General features: G+C 35.3%; 2 protein-coding genes across 8 annotated transcripts; one reads left to right on the forward strand and one right to left on the reverse strand.

Annotated features, from left to right (window-relative positions):
• Positions 1-23871, reverse strand: LOC110814030 (putative pentatricopeptide repeat-containing protein At5g37570). 7 transcript variants are annotated; one of them, XM_088215175.1, is made up of 5 exons: positions 21651-23871; positions 21498-21558; positions 20954-21082; positions 20428-20508; positions 1-292 (listed from the first exon to the last, which is right to left on the reverse strand). In XM_088215175.1, the coding sequence occupies exon 1, from the start codon at positions 23814-23816 to the stop codon at positions 21762-21764; it is 2055 nt and encodes a 684-aa protein (XP_088071301.1). In that variant the 5' UTR covers positions 23817-23871; the 3' UTR covers positions 1-292; positions 20428-20508; positions 20954-21082; positions 21498-21558; positions 21651-21761. The 7 variants fall into 7 exon arrangements, with proteins under 7 accessions (XP_088071301.1, XP_088071300.1, XP_088071299.1 ...); XM_088215174.1 differs by having other exon boundaries at positions 20428-21082; XM_088215173.1 differs by lacking the exon at positions 1-292 and adding an exon at positions 1523-6202 and having other exon boundaries at positions 20428-21082.
• Positions 13476-15211, forward strand: ATAUX2-11 (AUX/IAA transcriptional regulator family protein). Its single transcript, XM_022041466.2, has 4 exons — positions 13476-14106; positions 14205-14407; positions 14527-14626; positions 14735-15211. Exons 1-4 carry the CDS (start codon positions 13910-13912, stop codon positions 14808-14810), a joined length of 576 nt encoding a protein of 191 aa, XP_021897158.1. The 5' UTR covers positions 13476-13909; the 3' UTR covers positions 14811-15211.

Raw genomic sequence — 23871 nt, forward strand, 5'->3', positions numbered from 1 at the left:
TACATAAATTAAGTTATTATTTTTCCTTCCCAAAATTCTACAAAGAGAACTAGTGGTATTTGATGGGTAGACGTGGCTTCATAAATATCTACCACTTCAAAAGCTCAAATGAAAATAGTGTCTTAATTCGCAGTCACATCGCACGCGTATACATTTTGGGATGAGTATCCTTCCTTCTTGTTTCCAGTTGGATGGGATTACTGGGTCCATTTCAGGTCGGAGCGGAGACCGACCGACCTGATGGAATGATATCTCACACGGCATCTTTGTGTATTAATTGAGATTGAAATTACTGAAAAATTACTTACAATCAGTTATGTACAAAAATAAATATTAGAGAGCAGAGAAGTGTCCGAATTAAATGTAAATGTATGTTGGGCCGTACGGTATGTTTCAAAGTATTTTCTGAAATTTCTCTAATAAAAATTATAAAAAAAATATATATAATTTGGTTAAATATATTAATTTCTAATGTTCTGTTTTCAGTACTTTTGTCTTTCTACTTCTATTAAAAAAAGTTTTAGGGTTTGAGAATTCTGCATTCATGGAAAAAAGAAAAGTTAGTGAGTATTTATTTATTTGTTTACCCTAATGGAAAACTATCATAGAAGATTTGAAGAATGAGAATGTGAGGCGATTAATACGAAGGTACCTAATAGGTAGCCTACATGGAAATATAAGTATCCCAAACAGAGCATTGATTGAGTACACAGAGAAGTGAGGATGAATTTTCAGCACCACAACACAAGAACGAAAAAGAAGGGTGGGTGGCTGGGTATGTTTTGTGGCCAGGTGTCCTACAAGCCCTATATAATTGAAGACAGTATGGGATTGTAGAGGTGCAGAGAAATTATGCAAGGACTCTGTTCTCCCCTGGCTGGTCCTAGCAGATACCAATTACTTTATTAAGGCATTTCTGTTTAACTCTCTGGTAAAAATTTTTGTGCCTTAACCACCAAAACTCAAATATAATAGTATGAGACTATCTCGACAACAAATGAGACATGTCTTAATCTTGATTTAATCAAGGACTCTCTATTCCTACAGGCATTCATTCAAATGATCCCTTAATTAATGAATTTTATTAGCAAGAAAAGCTGCTTCTCTCCTTCTCTGATATATTGACACCTATATTTTTGTCCATTGGGTTGGGCATGAGTTGGTTCTGCTTCTGGATGACTCTACATTGGGACCACAATACTTAGCTAAGTTGGAGTTGTCATTTTGTCCAGTCTCTCACCCAAAACCTACAAGGAACTATTTCCTCTTGTTCTCAAACATTTCATCAACTTAAAACTATAATACTTAGCCCTAATTTGTCGGTTCATTTTTAATTCTGGGTGACCTGATTCTTTTCAATTCCTTTAGCTAAAGTGGAACACAAATCAACTTGCAAAAGGTAACAGCACCGACTTGTCTAAAGGGGCAATCCAGCCTGGGATAACCTTGACAAGGGTCTCTTTGTTCTTGCTAGATACAACAAGGGGGTATATACCAAGTAGTCTAAACTATGAACTTATTCTTAGCAGAAAAGGAGAAAAGAAAGGAATTATAAATCTTAAAAAGATTTGCAGCATGCCTATTTATGGCACCTAATTCTAACATTAAATCTGTGATAAAGATGGGATCATGGTTATTTTGATCTTATTATGCACTTTCTTGCATGCTTCTTACAAACAAACTGTGCATTATTGTTGAACATTTCAGCCAAGTTCTCCTTCTACATATTAAAAAGTATTTATTCAGAATTTAAAAATCACTAAGATGGGCATCATTTCTAGTTCTGTACATTCTATTATGCAATAAGCTGCTTTTTAAGGATCAAACAGAAACAAGAAGGCTAGGGATAACAAAGACTTGGAGACCTAAACATGCCGAGAAAGCATTTGAAGATATTGCAACAAATATCCACCCATAGCTATATGCCACATTCCTTTTGACCAATTCAAACAAATATGAATCACAATTCTTATGTACCAACTATTTCAAACAATCGATGTTAAAAGTGCTTGGTCAAAGGTTGCTAACTTGCAAGTCATTTTAGGCATTAACTTTTCAACTCTCTTGATAAGTCGTGTCACAAAATTGATACCCAACCTAGAGATTAGTGGACAAAAGTCCTCAACAGACTTGAAAGTTGAATCTGATTCATTTATTGTGCGTCACTTTTTTCTTGGCTTGTTTCTTTTTTAAAAAATTGACAAAATGCCAAACTGAAACTCAGGCACCACAAATTAAAGCTAACACACAACTGTAGTTGCAATAGTATCCAGCCATTTTTAGATTATATTAACGTCGTGATCATCACTTTAGGCAATAATAACAAAACCAAGGTGATCTATATTACAGAAAAAAATAGTAATAATTAAAAACAAAGCAGATCAGCACAAACATTTTCTGCAAATACATTAAATCCTTAACTAGAGCACGTACGGTTTTGATTGTTCTGAAAAGAAAAGCACCCTAAATGATTCAAATGAGATTCAGTTGTTTAAGTGCATGTAAAAGATCAAGGCAATAGAGGATCTTCATGTTAATCTGGCAATAATCTACTCTAGGATGAGAAGTTCCTAATGATGCACAGGAACAGAAAGCCCACCTATTCCAGCCTTGCCCTAGTGGCCAAGGCCCTCTGCCATGAGATTTTTTTGTCCTCAATCTCATGAAGTGATCTCTCTATATAAATTTCACGTATGAAAAGTTGTTTTGGGTGTGAGAACTTTGTCCAACACCATATGCGCATGTAGGCCCTTGATGACTATGGTTAGGTATTTTTTTTATTGTGCTAAAGACTATCACTTGTAATGTAGATAAAATTGTCTTGCTTCCTACATGTTCTTGTTATTTGTTTCAATCAAAAAATTCCAAGTACTCCAAGTTGATTTTTGGATTCTGACCAAGTCCTCGTATCTTTAAGTATAACAGTTTTAAGTTATACATTTAGATCTATATCGGCAGTGTAAAATTACTTTAAGTTACACATTTAGATCTATATCGACAGTGTAAAATTACTTGATTCCTAATTCTTATAGATCTTCATCGATCCCTGATTTTCAAGAATCTCACTACAGTAATTTGGATTCTAGTTTATTAAGGAATAAAGAGACTTAGAAATTAGTCTAAATATTACTATTAATCTATCACCTAATAAAGAGGTCTAGGAACTTGTGTTGAGACCCGATTGCAAATAAAGAAAAATAAGTTAGGAAGTACAGGATTTACAGGGGTGTAGGAAGAGAAATATGGAAGTGGGCATAGAGAATACTTGCAAGTGAGGGTTTATAAGTATCAGTCCAGAGAAGGAATCGATATGCCACCCAAAAAGAGGACGGCTACGTGGTAAGCATCCATGAATTCTGGGAAGACACATGTCAAGATCATGAAAGGGTATTTTAATACATTACGAAGATTGCGGAGACAAATGGTACCCAATCCTGAATACTTCAACAACCATCGCATGTGATCAAATAGTTGCCGAAGCAGTTTCTAAGTAGTTTTATTATAGTTTATTTTATGTCCAGATTAGGAGGAAAACAGTTGTATTTTTTCTATGTAAGCATGTATGTCGAAAGCAAGTATATATGTGAATTCTCAACAATCTAATTGTGGTTTATTTCTCACCCTAAGAGAAAACTTTTTCATTATTTACTTCTGTTTTGATTGGAACTATATTAATTGGTATCACACCAGGGATGTCGACGAACAAAGAGAGAACTGAAAATTTTGAAGCAAGTGTGGGGAGTCTGCAAGATCACCTCAGCCGAATGGGAGCCGATATGATGGATAAACTTCATTCGGTGGAAGAAACCTTCTGCGTTTAACAACAACACTGAGCCTAAATAAGGAAGGATCTAGCAGTCAGGTGGCCGGAATGGCCAGGAATGTCTGACCAGAGAGGGTGGGACGGATTGCACCGAGGGGCTACGACCGACAATCGACTCTGATTGGCCTGCATCAATTTCCCTACCTATGAAGGCTCCGATCCCATTGAGTGGCTTAGTCGGGTGGAACAATTTTTTGATTTGTAGGACACCTCTGAAGAAAACAAGATGCTGTTGGCGGCCTTCCACCTAGTGGGGGAAGCCAACCAGTGGTGGCAGTGGTTGAAGAAAGCGCATAAGGAAGAAGGAGGAGAGCTAGATTGGATTGGGTTTGTGGAGGGACTTTGGGCTCATTTTGGGCCAACCGAGTATGAAGATGCTGATGAGGCCCCATCCAAATTGAATTAGACTGGGCTGCTCCGTGAATTTCAAATGGAGTTCGAATGTTTGGGGAATAGGATTCGCGAGTAGACGCATAAGGCTTTAGTGGGAACTGTCATGGTCAAGCTCAAGCACGAAATTTCTGATGGAATCCATTTATTCCAGCCTAAGACTTTAAAGGAGACCATTAGTCTGGTCTGGATGAGGGAGGACCAATTAGACCGGCTACGACGGTTTACTCGAATTGGTCGATCCGGTTCAAGTTCACAAACTCAAACCCAAACTGTGGCTTCTTCGACCATGAGCGTTCCATCATCGGCCACACCCAAGCGTCTGTCGTGGAAGGAGATATAACGCCGGCGAATGTAGGGTTTGTGTTTCAACTGCGATGAGAAATTCGTCGCTGATCATTAATGTCATAAGCTGTAATTAATGTCACAAGCTGTTTAATTTATTTTACAGTTTTGAATCTATGATAATACACTGGAATTGATATGATAATTCGATTGTGTTTTCTTGATGCATGTATTGCTTGTTTTGCATGATTTACAATTAAATTGTGAAACTGTATATTAAATGTAAACGAAAATTTTTTTGATTAAGTGAGTGAATGAATATTAGTCTTACTGTATATCCTGAGAGATGGTGGACGGATCGAGTATATAGGGAACCCTATCGTGAACGTTGCCTCATATCGGACAGGGTATCAAGAATTGATATTTTGACGCTCATACCGGACGAGATATGGGGACGACCCGTTTCACTCTCATGCCGGACGGGGTATTGAGGGGTGGTATTTTTGGTGCTCAAACTGGACAGGATATGAAGACAGCCAGCTAATTGACAATGTTGAATAAGGGTTCACGCATAGTGGGGCATCCCTATGGACCTCCATGGATACCAGTAAGCAAGTTAAAATAAAAAGTTGTTATTTTAATTAATTAAATATGAGATTATGATATTGTTGTATTATTGCCTCTATAGGTCAGTTTTGAAAATTTTGTCATGCTAAGTGTACAATAAATGATTTTATTTATGATAAATGAATTTATTTAAATTAAGAGCTCCATTAGTTATTTTCATAATTTTTACCAACCTTCATTTCTATATCAGTGAGTAGTGTGACATTCTTACTTACCATTTCATTAATCATTTCATATCAAAATAACCAAAATTCAGATCCCGATCCACAAGAGAGTTGCGAATAGAACGTTCAATTGTTTACTTTCAATTCATTTCTTTAATTTTTCGTTGTTCTTATAGAAATGTCATTCTCGTGACCCTATTGAGTATTCTAAATTATTGTGTAAGGAATGTAAACTCAAATGCTATTATTTCGTTTCCGCATTCAATTTATAATTTATTTCATTTTTATGTCCCGGGTCGTTACACACTAGATATTCATAAGAGAACATTCAGAACCCACAACAGCCACTGTGAGCACTTGGTAATGCCATTTGGGTTATGTAACACCCCATCAACTTTTCAGCCTATCATGAATTCTATCTTTCGACCATACCTTTACAAGTTCATCTAGGGATTTTTTAATGACATTTTAATTTATAGTAGCAGTTGGAGTTTGCATTTGGCTCATGTCAAGCAGGCACTATAAATTATCAAACAGAATCAATTCTTTGTCAAGTTAAAAATTCTCAAGCCCACCTAGCGTGTCATGACAAGATTTCAAACTATGTCATGTTGTGCAACCTAACTCTATAATAGTGTGTATAAACGTCACTTTTATTGCTTAAATTGAATGCATATTGGAGCTACTTATTGTCTGATTTAAGTGATTTTGCTTATTTTGATGCAAATTCAAAGATAAAATTCAAAATCAGAAAAACAGTACAGTAGAACTGGTTTTGTACAGAGATAACAACAGATACGTGACTAAGCCTTGAGCAAGATTTACACTAGGAAGCAGTAGCTGACATCAGATCATGCAGTCTTGGGCAAGGCTTACACCCCAGGCACGGGATCAGATATAGATTTTTCATAATCTGTCAAACACAAAAATAAAAGAGAAAAAATAGGAAACCAATTAAAAATGACTCTTTTAAAAATAGAAAGGATGCCGAAAAAAAGAGAAGAAAAACCCTAGATGCCCATAAGCTCACTCTTTAAATAAAAGAAGAAAAGGAGAGTCGCAGGGGGTCAGAGGAGAAGAAGAAAAAGACAGCGGCAGACTTTGTCTTCCTCAATCATTTTTTCTGGTATATCATGCTCACTATGAGCAGCTAAACACTACTTTTCTAGTTAGAGATTTAATTGAAGTTTTAATTTTGGGATTGTGAGATTTAACTGTTTTACTTTCATTCTTATTTAACTTCTATATTTGTATATTTCTCTGCGCATACAACCATTGTTGTTTGTTATTTGTTCAATAGGGCCCGTTGTGTATGTAGTATGATAGCATATTGCCATTCAAAACTTATAAATTTGTAATTGTTTAGGTAGTCTTGATGTTAATGGTAAATTAATTTCATGCTAAAGGGATATATAATTTGACTTAAATGGACTGCATAATTGAGTTCATTAGTTAGAATTGGGTCTTTCTACCTTTTTAAAGCTATTAGCAAACTAAATTTTAGAAGCATATCCGGGGTTGTTTATTAGCAAGGATTAATCAATGAGCATCTCTTTTTTAATTTAGGATTAAAAAAATATTAGTTATTAGGAGCGTCTCCAACAACTAGAACCGGTTTATTGAAAGTTGGTAGGAATTATCTTTACATTAATGATCGATCATGTAAGTTGAAATCAATATTGCTTCTTTAATTGAAGCTCTCTCATAACTGGTTTTTATTATATTATTATGCTAAATTATTTTATATTTTTATTGCTTTAGGTTTTGTTGTTTTATTTAATCATTTTGTCAAAAGATAATAACCCCCAGCTTTTACTTTTACCACTAATCATAAAAGAATTTATTTTTGGTGGATTCAACACCCATCACTCTAATTGTCACAAATTATTGCTAAGTTTGAACAAATGGCACACATTTTTTGCCTATTAGATCTGACATTCAGTTACCCAATTTCCACGTATATCTCTTGAAATGTGCTTAAAATGATTGCCATTTCACCCACTTCAAAGCTACAATACTCAAACCACTTATACTACTGAGACAATCATGAATTTGTGAAGAAGGCCAAGCGACTTGGGCAGGAGTCTTAGTCCATTTGTAATGGAAGTTTTGACAGATAAAACTTGGGAAGGCTTTAAGGAGTTCTAATTAAAATTCTCTAACTTCAACAACCCTTGATAAAAAGGTTGAGCTTAAAGAGAGGGTAATTATTGTGGACAAAGGGATTAATTAGAATTTATAAATTAGGCCCAAAATTCCTCTGACGTGACCCTAGGAGGGCTTTCCAGTTACTTGAGAAGCAACCATCAAATTTTGCGTCAATCCGGAGACAAAGTCCAGAAGAAGCACCAAGGAAATGGAGTCGAAATCAATGATAAGACCCAATCCCATGAAGCCCAAAGATCTGGTTCGTGCAACCTTAGATCAGGTAAGATGGATCATCGATGCCATCAAGATCGGGAAGTCTTATGGGCCGCCAAGACAACCGGCCCAAGGAAGCATCAATAGCAATGAGTTGTAGGCTTTTGGATTTATCATAGAAGACGAAGATGTCACATCCGCGCATGAAGGAGAGGTACCCGTGGACAGGCAACCCGAGTCACTCGACCCGCTTCCCAATTGCTAGGCCCAACCCGCGGGCTAGCAGGCCACGCAGCCGAGAAGAAAATGCGGCTCGTGCCACACGTCCCTGCAAATGGGCTGACCAAGGCCCATCGGGGAGACCTAAAGGTCGGCCCTTATCCTAAGGCTAGACCCAGCAGACCTGCACTCGAGGGAGAAGAAACTAGGTCGAATGCCTGGTCCAAGAGTAGCCACGAGCCCAACTGAGGAGAGACCTGAGCGGGCCACAGAGCCGTGAGGCCCGAAGGTCGCGCGCATGGGTCCCGCCCCATGCTGCATGCGCATGTGCGGGCTTCCCTAGCCCACATGGGTGAGGTGTGTGATGTGTGTGGGAGAGGGAAAGAAGTGGCAAGCTTTTTGGACTTCTTTTTCACCACATGCTCTATGTGATTTTCCACCCCAAATTCAACAACATTCACATGGTAATTATCACCTCATTATTTAATTATTATTATTTAAATTAAACTTATTTAAAGATTAATTATATAATATTTTAAACTTAGGGTTATCCTAAACTATTATTTTATTATATTTTTAATCTTATTATTTTAATATAATTTCTCCATGTATTTTACATGGAAGCCACATACGATAAGTATTATGTTATTTTAATATTATTTTATTATGTAAGTCTATCTCTTAAAATTATTTAATTAATTTTTTTAGAATAAAATAATTATTTTATTATGTAATTATCCTATATTTAGATAAAATTTTATTTAGAGTATTATTTTATTAAATTATTTTAAGAACTTGTACTCATCTACATTGTTCGAAAAATAGTATAAATAAACTTTTGCGCATAGGTTGTAAAGACACCAATTACAATCAACTTGAGAGAATTCTTGAAAACTTAGATTTTTCTTCTTTTAACATTTTTGCTAGTTTATTTTCTTTCAATTCTTCGAAAAGTAAGAGTTTTCATAAGCCTTGTTGAGCCAAAAAGCAGGGATCAACTTACCGGTAAGTTTGTGGTATTTTTCATTTTCTTGTTTATTTTCGTTAATATTTGTTTTTACATTCTTTTTAAAATTGTAAATTCAATTAAAGGGAGACGTTTTTTCTTAGCAGTTAAAGTTTTATTATTGCATATGTTGAGTGGGTTATAGGAGTTGATTCGATCCTCCCCATACCTTCCCACATCATCCCCGTAGTTCTTGGACGTCATGATCCTAGACTAATACTCATTATGCTTCTATTTGTCTTGTATTTTTCTGAATTTTGTGTGCCAAGCTTAAGGAATATTTCTTGGTTATACAGTTTAGTATTGCCCAGGATATTGCCATTGCCTAGCACAGAAAGCTAGGGTTTTAATAATTGATCCTATATATTTGGAGAGCATAAATGAAATCACATGAAAAAGAGTATCTATTTAACATCCCTCTTGAGCAATTTTTTCACTCTCGGATGTTTTCTCTCTCTTCTCACTCCTTTATTTTTCTTTTCCCCCCTCAGCTTCTCATTATTCCCCTTCTCCCTTTGTTTTTGATGATACTAATAATTTGTCATTTATCAAAGCTTTTATACTAAAATTAGATTTTATGTTTGAAAAATAATACTTAATTGAATTAATATAATGATTCATTACAAAATCTAAGTACAAATAGGACTTTAACTTTTGATATATGTGATGAGTAGTCAAAATGATGTGAGACGGCTAAGTTAAAAGGATTCCCGAAGGCACCAGATATATCCTGCAAGCTAGAGGTAACCCACGGGATAGCAAATTCCCAAACCAATAAGGAATCCTGCGGGAAGGAGGAATCCCTTAGTGAGAAGGATTCCTGCAAGAAAGAGGAATCCTCTTCCCGCAAAGACTCCCACAACTCTAATTTTAAAATAGATTTGATTTTAAGCCCAAATTGGTTTCCTAGACTGGCCCAACATCAAAAAAGGCTTATGATTGTTCAAGAAAGTGAGCTTGAGGTACACTTGGAAACCTGCGGGTTTGAGAGATTATATGGTAGGGAAAAAAGTCAAGTCTTGACCCAAAAGAAAGTGAATCTTGGCTTACTCGGCCTTAAAGCTCCCACGACATGCTCTACACGTGTGGCTGTGTGTGTTTCACACACTTGGCCGAGAAGGATAAGGACGAGAGAGTCTCGCCCGTGCGGGAATCTTTTCCCCATAAGGAGTCCTACTCCTAAATGTTTCTCTTCTTGAATTTCTTGAAGAATTCCACTCCAAAAGAAAGACAACATGCAGCTAAAAGGAAGAAATCTAGAAGTCCAAAAATGCATCATAGGAGGAAAAGAACTCATAGGAAGAGTTCAAGAGGTAAAAAAATTCCCACTCGCGTAGGAATCAACCCTGAGAAGAAGTCCTACTTCTTTTCTCATTTGTTTCCGATTTTTTGGATGAACTTGAGTTACTTTTGGATTGTTCTTACCAACTATGAAGAAGTCTACATGATCCAAGCATTCTTTTCCAAAAAGGATAGAAGAACCATCAAGAAAGAAAGGATCTTTATTAAGGAAAAACGATCAAAAAGGATTCTTTGTTAAGACAAATTTTATCCAAACAATGGAAAAGTTTGGATTTTGCTTCAACAAGGACACTTCAAGAAAATAAATTAATTAATTCAAGAATAAGTTGACTCCAACAAAAAAAACCTCAATATGAATGGAAGACTTCAATTAAATCAAGAGCGAAGAGTCTATCTTTTAATTAAAGTTTAGTTTTTTTATTATTATTTTATTACAATTTCAGTTGCAATTAATTTTAGTATTTTATTAAAATTTTAGTTTTTTTGTATTTAATTTAAGAATTTTATTAGAACTCTAAAGTTTGATTTCAATTATATTGAATCTGGTGAAAGTCTATATAAAGGTTACATTCTTAGGTTATAGAACAGTTCAACTTTCAGATAAATAAAATTCAGATTATTTGCTTTTAGCTTTGCTAATTGTGGGTGAAAGTATTCAATCAAGTGAGATTGTTTCGACCGTCTTATTGGGTCAGGGAATCGAATCAGCTTATCAAGTAAGTTGTGACTTTTTTCCTAATCTTTTTTTTTTTATTCTCGGTTACCTCAATTTGCATTCATATATTGAGCGTGGGTCAAGTAGGAAGATTTTATTTAGAGATTTAAAATTTCTGCATGTTGATGTTTTATATGGAGTTTTTTATCACAATGTTGGTTCCGGATTCCACATCACAGAAGTTTTAAATTTAACTGTCATCTCTTTCTCCATTATAATGTGGTCTAAAAATTATAGAGCATGATTTTTGTTTTTTATGAGGAGTTGTAGGTATGTATGTATGATACATAATGAATTATGCCTAAATATATTTCAAATAAAATTTCTTTTAAATATAAAATTACTTTACTACGTAGGAGTCTATTATTATACTTTTGGTAATTTTAGGATTTTATTTTTCTTCGTATCTAGTTTCCTACTTGTTTTAATATTTCTAGTTGTATTAGGATTAATATTCCTAAACTTTTTAATATTAATACTCCATTTTTATCAGAAGCAGCATTCCTAAATTAGTTTTGGTATTTTCTAATCTTGTTAAGGAAGACCTAATACTCTGTAATATGGTTATAACATGTTGAGAGGATTGATTCAAGTATTTAATAATATGTTTTGATAGTTTCTCAATCTTTTGGCAGCATAATGCAATCAAATCCTTAAGTGTGACACTTAAAACTTATTAAATATGATCTTAAAGAAAACCTATGTGTGATGCTTAGATTTTTTCATCCCAAATTTCTAATTGAATAAATCAAGCTTAATTGTCTTACATCACTGCCTACTTCAGATCATTTCATTTTCACCCTCCTTGATGGGAGAGAGAATAGATAAAAGATTATGTGGAGAGAGAATCTTTTTTTCGGGCATGCGGTTTTATGATTAAAACAGAATGCTAGGATTTTCTATTAGCATTCTCAATCTCCATATCTCCTTTTGGATAGATTGGTGCTTTTGGCTTCTCTATAGACTCTTTAGAGGTCGGTATTTTTAATGGGATGTGTTTGTCAATCTTAAAACGAGACTAGGGTATGTTATATTATTCTACTAATTTTATCCCTTTCGTTGTTTTTTGAACAATTTTTTTTTTTTATTTTTAAGTGGAGGATTTCTTGTCCTCCCACTTTTTACCTTCTCTCATTCTAATATAACTTCTGTTTTATCAAACGGATTCCTACAGACGGCCTCCTGTACCCAAAATCTAACATGTATTAATATAAAAAAAAAAAAAGATAGCTCAAGTAGGAAGAAAAGTTGCAAAACATAGAAATAACCAATGTTATTTGTTGAGTAACATGTAGGAAGAACAAGTTGATAATTATTATAACAACTTTTGATGCACACGGGTGCCAGCAGAAACAGACCTTTGATGTTGATGATTTGTTTTACTACCTTGTGCCAAATAAGCATCCAATGCAGATAATTCAGACCAATGGACAAGGTGGGGCTCAATCAGTGAGGAAAATGTGCAGTTTCATGTGACAAGTTCCATTAAATAGTTTTTCAGACACAGTGAAATTGATATTTTAACATCAAAGAACAATTTGATAATTTATCGGCTAAAAAAATAAGAAATGAAAAACTGAGAATAAAATCTGAAGTAAATAGATATAGAACAATGACTATAGCAAAACCTACCCATAGAGGATGTTAAATACGTATGAAAAGACTATCTGATAAACATTCCTGTTCTCTAAAACTATTCAATAAGAATATATATATATATATATATATATATATATGATTTTACCACAAAAAAGGGCTAATATCTAAATGGTTGTGGTTTCTGACGAATTATACACGCGTTCTCCCTGTTTTTCATTGTCAATCAATGACGAAAGAAATGTAGGTTTATAAATAAGCTTTTCTATTCGCAGGAAACAAAGACCAAGTAAGCTTTTAGACCCACTTAATAAGCTGCAATCATGTATTAGGAAGGTGCCTTCATAGGATAAACATTTCTATTCACAGAAAACACATGACCATCTAAGAATTTAAATCTACTTGATTAACAGTAAAATGACTCTAACTGACTAATCAGCTGTGCTGTTGTCTGTGCTACCAAAACGATTAATCACTATTTCCCTGGTAATATCTTAGAAATTTTTGTCAAAGAACTATAATAAAAAATATATATAATGGCAAGTTTAGATTCGAAATATTTTATCAGTTAATTACAAACGAGAAGGGTGATACTCTAACGGTTCTTATCTTTACTTAACCATACCAACACAGAACAAGTATTTATGATTTGGAAATAGCAGCGTTTCATTTTTCCATGCAACGGCAACAGTATAAGTGATGTTTAAAAATTTAGTTTTCCTTTTCAAAGTTTCTCTTAGGATTTTTTCCCCAACCACCTACCAATAATAAATTAGACACTGACCAGGTACGGGTAACACACCACATGTAATGCACCCCACAAGAAATATAAATAAATTAAAAGCCCCTCCCAAAATTCCAACCCCACATGGCCATGCTATGCCCATACCCAACACCCAAATCTGGACCCCACCCACATGGGATTGCCCCCTCAACTTTCCGTCTTCAAAAGGAGAGAAACCAGAGGTCTTGATTTTTCATTTCCACAACCCCCAAACAGATTTTGAACGTCCCACTGACACCCCAAGTATTCCATATGGGCGGCTGAGCTTGTCCCACCCTTGTCCCCCTCATGCACGGGCACCTTGCCTCAAAGTTGCTGCCACTGCTACCGACAGCTTAGCTTGCCTTTGTCCAATATTCATGTATGGAGAGGATAGCCGAGGCCTTTGATTTCTCTCTAAACATTTTCATGATTATCCTATTAAATACCCACTTTCGCATTCACATTCCCTTCACAACCACAATACGCGTTTGCATTTCTCTCAAGCTAACAAAGCAATCCCAAAGGACAATCACAAGAACTTTCCCTTGAATCATATCTTTTACACCTAGTTCTCATATACCTTTCAGCATCAGCCTTGAGAGGATCTGGGTCTGATATATTGCCCCGTATTTCTGTTGAAGAATACTTGAAGAAAATGGAGAGTGACAAAGTATACGAGAATGACCTTAACCTCAAGGCAACTGAGCTTAGGCTAGGGTTGCCGGGCACCCATGAAAGTGAACAACAAGCGGTTTGTGTTAGAGGCAACAAGCGGCCATTGCCAGATCAAAACGAGGACTGTGGAGTACAAAGAAAATCTGATGATGACCATGAAATTGCCCCTCCTGCCAAGTAATTCATCATAACATTCTGTAACTATTTTTTTTTTATCTGTAAACATTTAATTTACATGAATTCTCAATTGACTGGATGCATATATGCACACGCAGGGCTCAGATAGTGGGATGGCCGCCTATTCCATCTTACCGGAAAAACAGCTTTCAGCCAAAGAAGAGTGAGGCTGAGGGTCCTGGAATATACGTGAAAGTAAGCATGGACGGAGCTCCTTATCTAAGAAAGATTGATTTAAAGGTTTACAAGGGCTATGCAGAGCTCCTTAAGGCTTTAGAGAATATGTTCAAGTTCACCATTGGTAAGAACATTGACTCCTGTCAATCTTCTTCTTCTTCTTGTCATATGATGTGATTGTTGCAATGAGATTTACGGTGGGTTTGATGATGGTTTTGACCTTTGAATTTACCTTGGCTTCAGGTGAATACTCAGAAAGAGAAGGCTACAAGGGGTCAGAATATGCACCTACTTACGAAGACAAGGATGGTGACTGGATGCTGGTTGGAGATGTTCCTTGGGAGTAAGTCTCTTTCTGTATCTCTTAACCACGCAGACATTTAGCATGCATGTAAATCTGCTCCTTATTCAGGATATCAGTACTTAACAGGGTAATTTATTCTTGTTGCAGGATGTTCATGTCATCATGCAAGAGGTTGAGAATCATGAAAGGGTCAGAAGCTAGAGGCCTAGGTTGTGGTGTATGATAAATCTAGAAGCCAGAAAAATTGAGAAAAGCAAGAGAAAGAGAAGACTTGCTCTCATAAAGAAAGATCTTTCAGCTTGGGTTCTCGAAAGAGATATTGGGATCTGATTCTTGGTCTCCCAATCGATGATATCTGGAGTTGGGCTGGGAAGTTTAGATGGAAATGAGCAAAAAAGATAGTTGAGTTACAGTTTCTTAATTTCATCAAGTTTGGCAGCAAGATCCTTGATGGTTTGAGCATTTGTGATGTTAATGTGCTTCTATTTTTCTCATCAAACCAAAACTGCATACAACAAGATGTTGCATCGCAACTGTATAAGTGAATATAGGAAAGGAACATGATTATCCCAGATTTTGGTTATGCACATAATAAATGAATTAAACATAGCAATTTCGATGCTAGTGCCCTTAGTTGGATTTTTTTTTTCTTTCTTGGTCATACTTCGTATCTGTTAATATTTGGATTTTTTTCTCATATATAACAAAATGTTATTCGAGCTAATAAAGCTCTTGTATCAGGTATTATATACTATAAGGATAAAACTTTACCAAATATTAAATACTCCAATCTTGTGCAACAGGTTAAATCCACTTCACCACAAATAAAAGTAAATCTAAAAGCTTCGCACCCAAGAAAAACACAGATTAACAGAAAGATCCTGAAAAGTGAGATAAATGCTTAAGGGTTCTCTATCGGCCAGGGTAATACTTGTCTATTGATGAAGCAAAACAAGCAGGATAATCCTTCAGAAATATGGCAGCTATTAGATGAGATTGATGAGTAATGTTAAAGAGTAAAAACAATCAGTTTTTTTTCTCTAATTGTAATCTAATAAGTAATATAGCTGCTCCTCCCGAGAGAACATTCTCTTTAGTTTAAGATCTAAAGAGCTTATAAGATGTTGAAGAAACTATTTAAGCTGCTAATTTTTTGGTTAAGGTATATTTATATGTTATTTAGTCAATAAAATTAAAAATTTATGAAAAAAATTTAAAACTTAAAATTTAAGGACATATTGTCCTTTAGTAATGCTAGCTTACTCTAGACAGGTTATATTGTCTTTCAATTTTGTACTTTTTTCTCCTCTTCCTAACAACAATTCATTCTCCATTACAAGACAACTTCAAAGAGGTTATTAAGTGTCTAAAAAACAATTTCTTATTAGTTTTAATAAAACTTTGTATAACTTCTCATCGATTACCATATGGGTTATTAAACATTTTAAACTCTTGAAGAGATTGTAAGCTTACAAGTAACCCAATTGATAAGCTGTTCGTTAATTACCAAACAGGTCACTTAAGTATCTTAAGCTCTTGAATAGTTTATAAGCTTCATTTTATCACCAAAAACTCTCTGAAGCATAAATAATTGATTAAAAATCAAGAGATCATTAAAGAAAATATACCAAGGAAGACTAGAGAGCAAATTGCTTTCTTGAAAAAGAAAACTATGTTCTTAACTAGTAAGAGTCCAAATTTTTCCTTCCAAAAGTATGCAAACCAATAAAAGAATAGAAGAAGGATGAAAACTTCAGAATCTTGACTTGGATGCGTGTGGTTACAAGTATTAAATGGTGGATGCAATAAAGAGAAGAGAACCCGAACGGCACCATTGTCAAATCCTTAGACAGAATTCTTTCTGAGCAGGGGAGAAAGTGTGAGAGCACGGAGAAACGTAGATGGTCATTAACAGTTATAATAGACAAACTAGAACCTAAAGCAAAAGTAAATTGGGTACTTTTACCTAAATGAAAAGTTAAAAATTCTGGGTAAAATGTGTTAAAATGGTACAGCCTTATGCGTTTAAAAACTGTTTGTCTAGAAATTATGGATCTCTGTGTCCCCTTCTTAAGACATAGCTTTCTTTGAGATATGGCCACTTGCACTTAAGACATAGCTTTCTTTGAGATATGGCCACTTGCACAGTTGTTTGTGGAATCATTATACTAATTCTTGTATTAAGGAAAATCTTATCGAGCAATGAGAAAATTTTTGGGAGTTTGTAAACATTATCTTCACTAAATTTCCTTAGAGGTCAAAATATGAAGTCCTACACTAAAAAGCCAATGTATCTGACTATTATTATTGTCTCACTACCCTCAGAACTTTTAGATTTATGTATTCCAGTAATCATTCATCTGAGTATTTCTATCTCTCAACTTAACTCACTTATACAATGAGAAATAGTTTAAATTAAGTAATCAATAATCTTAAAACTTTAGGCCATAAAAAATAAGTCGACTTTATTATTTTGTTTCGACCATGTCTCTTCATGCATGTGTCCACTAGATTAAAAGCTTAAACACAAGTTTATTACACTTCGTAGTGAGATTTTCAAATTTAATAGAAATGAACAAATAGCGTGTGAATAATAGAAGAAAGTGGCCTATTATACCAGAAAACTTGACTTAACACAAAAGAATCTAGCTTTATTGTTAATTTATTTATATTCTAACAAGTATTGGCGATACCAGTAGTCCATGTGATTCAAAATGGAAAAGGTTCAATGAATTTTGGTTCTTATACATAAGTTGGAATGAGGATTACGAGGTAACATGTTGCAGCTGAATTATTTATTCTATCAGTCATACTGAGTTTGGGATTTATTTCTATATTTATTTCACTGCTGCAGAATTACACTTTTACCTTTATGTTTCTTCAAGCAATATTCATCTTTTTATTTTTCCTCTCTCTGTATCAACTGATAATCAAATAAATAGCATAAAGGCATTCTCAAACAAGATCTGACATGATTCCAAGACTTGACTCTAGTGATTCTGAGTTTATTTAGATGTCGGTACGATGTTTTTAGGACCCTACTGCACAGTACTAACAAATTAGATATTTTATCACTCGTTGATCATATTTCCTCACTGGCCACATATTAATTATGCAGCAATATTTATATTTTGTAAGCTACAAAAAAACTATCAAACCACAAAGAGTAATATTTCTAAGCATTCTTTGACCAACGGACAAATTTAGAAAAACCACGCATAATGAATATGTTGACGTGGCTTGATTATGAGGATATCTTATTTATATTCTGATAGATATTTTATATATATCCTGAGATATTTAATGTTTATTCTATAAAATATTTTATGTATATTTTAAAAAGTTTTGTGAGAGAAAATTTTTTATAATTTTTATATATAAAAGATTTACAGCTTTATTGGTTATGTATTCTTATTTTTCATAGTAAAAAAGTTTCTTCTCAATCTTACCCGTAAATGTAAACATATTTGTCAAATCACGTTAAATTTTGTGTCTTTTCTTATTTGTGCTTTACTTTATTGTAATCGTGTGCACTTTAGAGATTAATTTTTCTAACAGAGAGCAGAGGTGGCGGCAGTTTAGATCAAGAGCCAAACCTAAAGTTGGTCCAAATCTGTGCAGCGTAGCTGAACCAGAAGCTGGATTGGGCACAACACAACTGAACGGAAGCCAAAGAGATGTTGTGCCAGTCTGGTTCTGTGTGCGATGGGTTGAAGGAAACCCATATATGTGCATTCGGTGGCATCAGCTTAAAGGAGACTGTAGATTTTGAAGAATAAATATTTACTTTATTTTTTATATACTTTATGTTGTTACAATTGAGGTATATATAAAGAATTTTTACCTACAAATAAGAAAATTAATATAATAGCAGAGATTCTAATTGATTATTGTTGATTTTTGGAGAAAAAATAATAATTTTATTTATAGAATTTTTATCTTACTGATAAGAAAATTTTTATTTTACTACATTTCTAATTATGGGATATTATTATTTTAATATAATTTTAATTACATAATACCAAATAATTAAAATTATAAACTAAAATAATAAAATATGCTACTTGCAGACTAACTTGCAAGTGGACCCAGATCTATGAGGCAGCAGCTTGACTAAGTTTGGCTCAAAAACGATTTGAGTTCGGCTCAAATAGCTAGAATTCGGCAAAAAACGGCTCGAAGATGACCCAAAAACGACTCGAACTCGACTAAAAAAAAGCTCAAATTTGGCTAAAAAACGACTCGAACTTGGCTCAAAAGAGCTCAAACTCGGCCAAAAAAAGGGCTCGAACTCGGCTTGCCTCATATCGGCTCGGCTCGGCAGCAGCTCAGACACGGACAGCTCGACTTAGGGGCGGAAAGACAAGATCGGGTGGCTCAGCATGCAGAATGGTGAGATTGGACGTTCCTGTGTGCAGAAAGCTAGAATGGCGCGTGAAGGACGTCTGTCCGACAATGCAGTGCGGTTCAGTGAGTGTTCGGAGTGAGGTGGCGTGAGGGAGGTCCAAACAAGTGGCCTCCAAGCACGGAACGATCGGGACGACACGATGTAGGGCGCAGAACGGCGGATCGGCCAAACACGCGCAGCCATGTGAAGGCCAGAATCTGGACGCGTGATCTATGCTGGATTGCGTGCGAAATGTCAAAAAAGGGTTAGATATTGGCAATTCTTACCGAAATGAGTTGATTCTTGACAGCTTGTAGGGATCACGTGCTTCCACTGCCAAAGGCGCATGTGGCTCACACAAGGCAGAAACGGCTTCGATATAGTGTCAATGAGCAGCGACTTTGTCTGGATGGTTGGTGAAGTTGGATTTTTTTTTATAGGTGAGTATCAACTCAGCCTACTTTAGGGTACCGAAGTTGTGTAGGAGTCTACACATGAGAATCCTGCAGATATAATGACAAAGGCAATCCCAGTTATCTAGTTTAGGTACAACCTAGACTTGATTGGAGTATATAATACTCAATAATGCTCCTGTGATGGCAGTTTGGCAAGACAGTGTAATGAGACAGTTACTTTATTAACAAGAGAGAATTCAAGTTAAGAGAAAGATTTGTTGATGTGGTTTGATTCTGGAAATATCCTATTTATATCCTGGAGGATAGTTTATGTATATCCTAAGGATATTTTACGTAAATCTTATGGGATATTTTATACTTATCATGGGAGATATTTTGTAGATATATTAAAAAAAAAAATTTGGAACTAAAATTCTCGTAATTTCTTTATATAAAAGGTTTACAATTGTATTAATGAAGTACTCTCATTTTTTATAGTGAAAATTTTTTTTCTCAACTTTACCCGTGAATGTAAGTGTACTTGCCAAATCACATTAAATATATATATTTTTTTATTTGTACTCTAATTTGTTGTGATTGTGTGTGTTTTGGGGATTAATATTTCCAACATAATCTAATTAAGGTCTGCCTTGACTGTATACTACTACCTATGGTTTATTATGTGACTGACATAAATTATTGGCAATATAGCATCAACTGAAAAGTTTTTTAAAAAAACAAAAAAAAGAAAAAAGGGAATGACTAGTTAAACTTTAGAACAGCTTTAGAAACCAGTTTAAATGTATTTTACATAAAACATATCCTAAAGACTCTTGATTAACTAAAGAATATTTATCAACCAAGATTAGATCATTAGTATTCTAAACAATTTATAAGGACTTTAGAAACTCATTTTACTATCATGTATGAAGAAAATCTATTATATAAGTTATGTGAATCAAACATGTTAGAAAATTTTTTTAAATCAAACCTAATCTGATAAATCTAAACATGCAATTTTATACCGAATCAATAAGAAAAGATAAACGGAAGCGTACCTATATGCATCACAGAAGATTCGATTGTGTTCTGCGGTAAATACTTTTGAATCAACACACGGTCTCAAAATCTGTTTTTCTCTGATAACGGGATTTCAGAAAAATAAAATGACACACATATGATTCGGGGACCATAACTGTATATTTATATCGACATACTTTTACATTTCCTATTTTGTCCATCATAAAACGAGAAATTACAAAAATGATATCCGCACATATTAAGTTCATATATAAATGATGCATTAAGACTCAATTTCGTTTAACTGTATTTGATCACTTTTAAATGAGTTCATAGATCGATAGCCTATTACACATAGTAAAACTCATATTAAACTCATTTGTTGAAAAAACCCAACAAAACAATCATGTTCCTATCTCATTCAATTTATTTCTTACTTTTGGAAGCACGGGCACGGAGTACCTTTGAGTGAATCTGAAAACAATTAGACAAGCTCTGAACCTTTCTGAAATTAAGTTACTCTTTTATCATACTAAAAATTTTTATATATACAAAACTGATTACCTTTTCTCCCTTTCAGATAGGCACCACCTAGGCCAGGTGAGGTCCAACAAATTATACGTGCAGCATCTCACATCAGGATGCCAACAGGCATAATATAACCACATCCAACTGCAGATCTACAGCAGCTTCCTGAAATTGAAATATCTATCCACCTGTTATATCTCACCATGTTATCATTCTGTCAAACAATTTTCTTGCCTAAGGTTATATGATATTTCATATCCCAACTGGCTTAAGATATCCTTGTGATTCCTAGGCGTTAGCACATTAATACACGTTTTCCATTCAGCTCCATCTCAGGTTATGCAGTGACTTCAGTCAAATGGTATGGAAACCTAATGTAAATGATTATGTGCAAGATATTCACTTTCTCTGGTAGCCAGGCTGAGCCAAAACCCAGGGTGCCTACTGGCGGCTGACAGCCATAGCTACACCTTTTAAATGCAAAAAAAAGGGGAAAAAACAACGTAGAAACAAGAAGAGAAGACAAAATATATTCTCAATGAGAATTTATAATTTCAGAAGAAAGAATCATAATCCTTACGGGGTGATTTCTTTAACTGCAAATTTTGACAACTTGAGAATTGTACCAAGGGCTCAGGAACCTGAGAGAATATAAGCATAATCATGATATTGTTTAAGAACTTGTTTTCACCTTATGTGAAAGGGAAAAGTACAGATTAAAGGTAAACCTGACCTTCCATTATTCCACCAGTTAGGATTAAGAAGCATCCTAGAGGCAGTATAAATGCAGATGCATTGGTGGGAAGAGTATAAATACCACAATAAGAAGATATTTTCATATTAATCAGGAAAAAATCTTGCCAGAAGATTCACTTTCTTTGTACATTTCATTTTCAAAATCCATCTCCATGATGTTATTTGGCAAAACATCAGAAGGCCATGAAGTATGAAGAGGTGACACTTCTTTGCTTCTTTTGTTCACTGCATAGTCCTGAAGCTTCATATCTTCACTGAGCAAATCTAGTATAAAGTATATGCTTTCCAAACTAACATGTGAAGTATCTCCCATAACAAACTCATGGACCATACATTCTAATTCTATCCAACTGGAACCTCGATTCTTTCTAACATGATGCTTCCTAATCATTGCTCTAACTTTAGCAACTCCATCCCACCTACAAGCAGCAGCATAAGTATTGGATAAAAGAATATAATTACCAGAATTATCGGGCTCAATCTTAAATAATTCAGCCGCCGCAACTTCAGCCAATTGAACATTGCGATGGATCCTGCAGGCTGCAAGCAAAGCACCCCAGATAATTGCATTGGGCACTATGGGCATGTTGCATATAAAATTATATGCCTCCTGAAGGCATCCAGATCGACCAAGAAGGTCAACAACACATGCATAGTGTTTTTCCGAGGGTTGCACACAATATTCATTTATCATTTGCTGAAAGTACTTCAGGCCATCATCAACAAGGCCCCCATGGTTGCATGCACTCAAAACCCCAAGAAAAGTTATTCCATCGGGTTTTATGTTTTCTCTTTGCATCTCCTGAAACAAAGTTATGGCATCTTGACTTAATCCATGGTTTGCAAAGGCTGCAATCATGGTGCTGTAACAAAGTAAATCCTTTTTAGAAGCCATCTTGAACACTTGAACAGCCCTTTCAATGCTTCCACATTTTCCGTACATGTCTATCAAACTGGTGACTAGCCTAAGGTTAGAAAGAGTGGTAGGTCCCGAAATATCTGAAAAAACTGATTCAGCTGCATCTATAATCCCTAACTGCGAGCAAGCTGAGATGACTGCCAGTATGAAAGTTTCATCCGGTTTTATGTTTGCCTCCTTGAAGTGTTTGCACAATTCCAAAGCACCATGGGCCTGCCCATTTCTGGCATAACCTTCAATCATAATAGACCAAGAAACCAGATTCCTCTCAGGCATCTGATTGAATAAAGACCTTGCGCTGTTAACATCTCCAACTTTCATATAGCCATCTATCATTATGGTCCAAGATGCAACATTTCTGGTAGGCATTTTACTAAAATATTCTTTTGCAGCTTCAATGTCCCCCACTCTGGAAAATCCTGAGATCATCAAATTCCAAGTCCCAACGTCATGAGTAGGCATTGAGTCAAAAACCTGGGAAGCAGCAACGACATCACCAGCATCCATGTAACCAGAAACCATCACCTTCCATGAGGCCAAGTCTTTGGTGGGCATTCTTTCAAAAAGAATGCCTGCCTCCACCATGTTACCATCTTTAATATATCCACATATCATGCTCGTCCATGAAATCACATTCTTCTCTGGCATCTCATCAAAAAGCTTGCGTGCAAATTCAACCCTCCCATTGTTCGCATATCCAGAAATAATACAATTCCAAGAAACGGCATCCTTTGCTCCAATCTCAGAAAATACTCTTCCCGCAACCTCAACTTCGCCGCATCTCATGAACAAGTCAAGCACTGCATTTTGCACAATTACGTCGCTATCAAAGCCATATTTCAACACAACCCCATACACTGTTTCTCCATCTCTCACACTCTTTTCACGAGCTAAAGCCTTGAGAACAGATGCGATAGTAAAATTTAGTGGCGCTACCGACTCTCCAAGCATTCGGCCAAACAAAGAAAGAGCTTCTGAGTACTGACGATTGTCCACGCAACCATGAATTAAAGCTGTCCAAATAAATGCATTTGGTTTCGGAATTTCATCGAATATCTTGCGAGCGTAATCAGCGGCATTAAAACGAGAGTACAGCCTTAGGAGCTTGTTGACGATAAGGTCCGACGAAGCTATTGACCCTTCTACTAGAAGACGAGAATGAATTGATTTCAGAGATAAAAGAGACTGGGTTTTGTTGAGGAGTTGTAAGAGAGATTGAGTCATTTCATTTCATATCATGGCGCCAAAACCATGAGAGGTACTTGCACAAAATCAAACA

This window comes from Carica papaya, chromosome 3 (genome assembly GCF_054855325.1).
Source record: "Carica papaya isolate Zhongbai chromosome 3, ASM5485532v1, whole genome shotgun sequence".
In the NCBI taxonomy this organism is placed as follows: Eukaryota; Viridiplantae; Streptophyta; class Magnoliopsida; order Brassicales; family Caricaceae; genus Carica; species Carica papaya.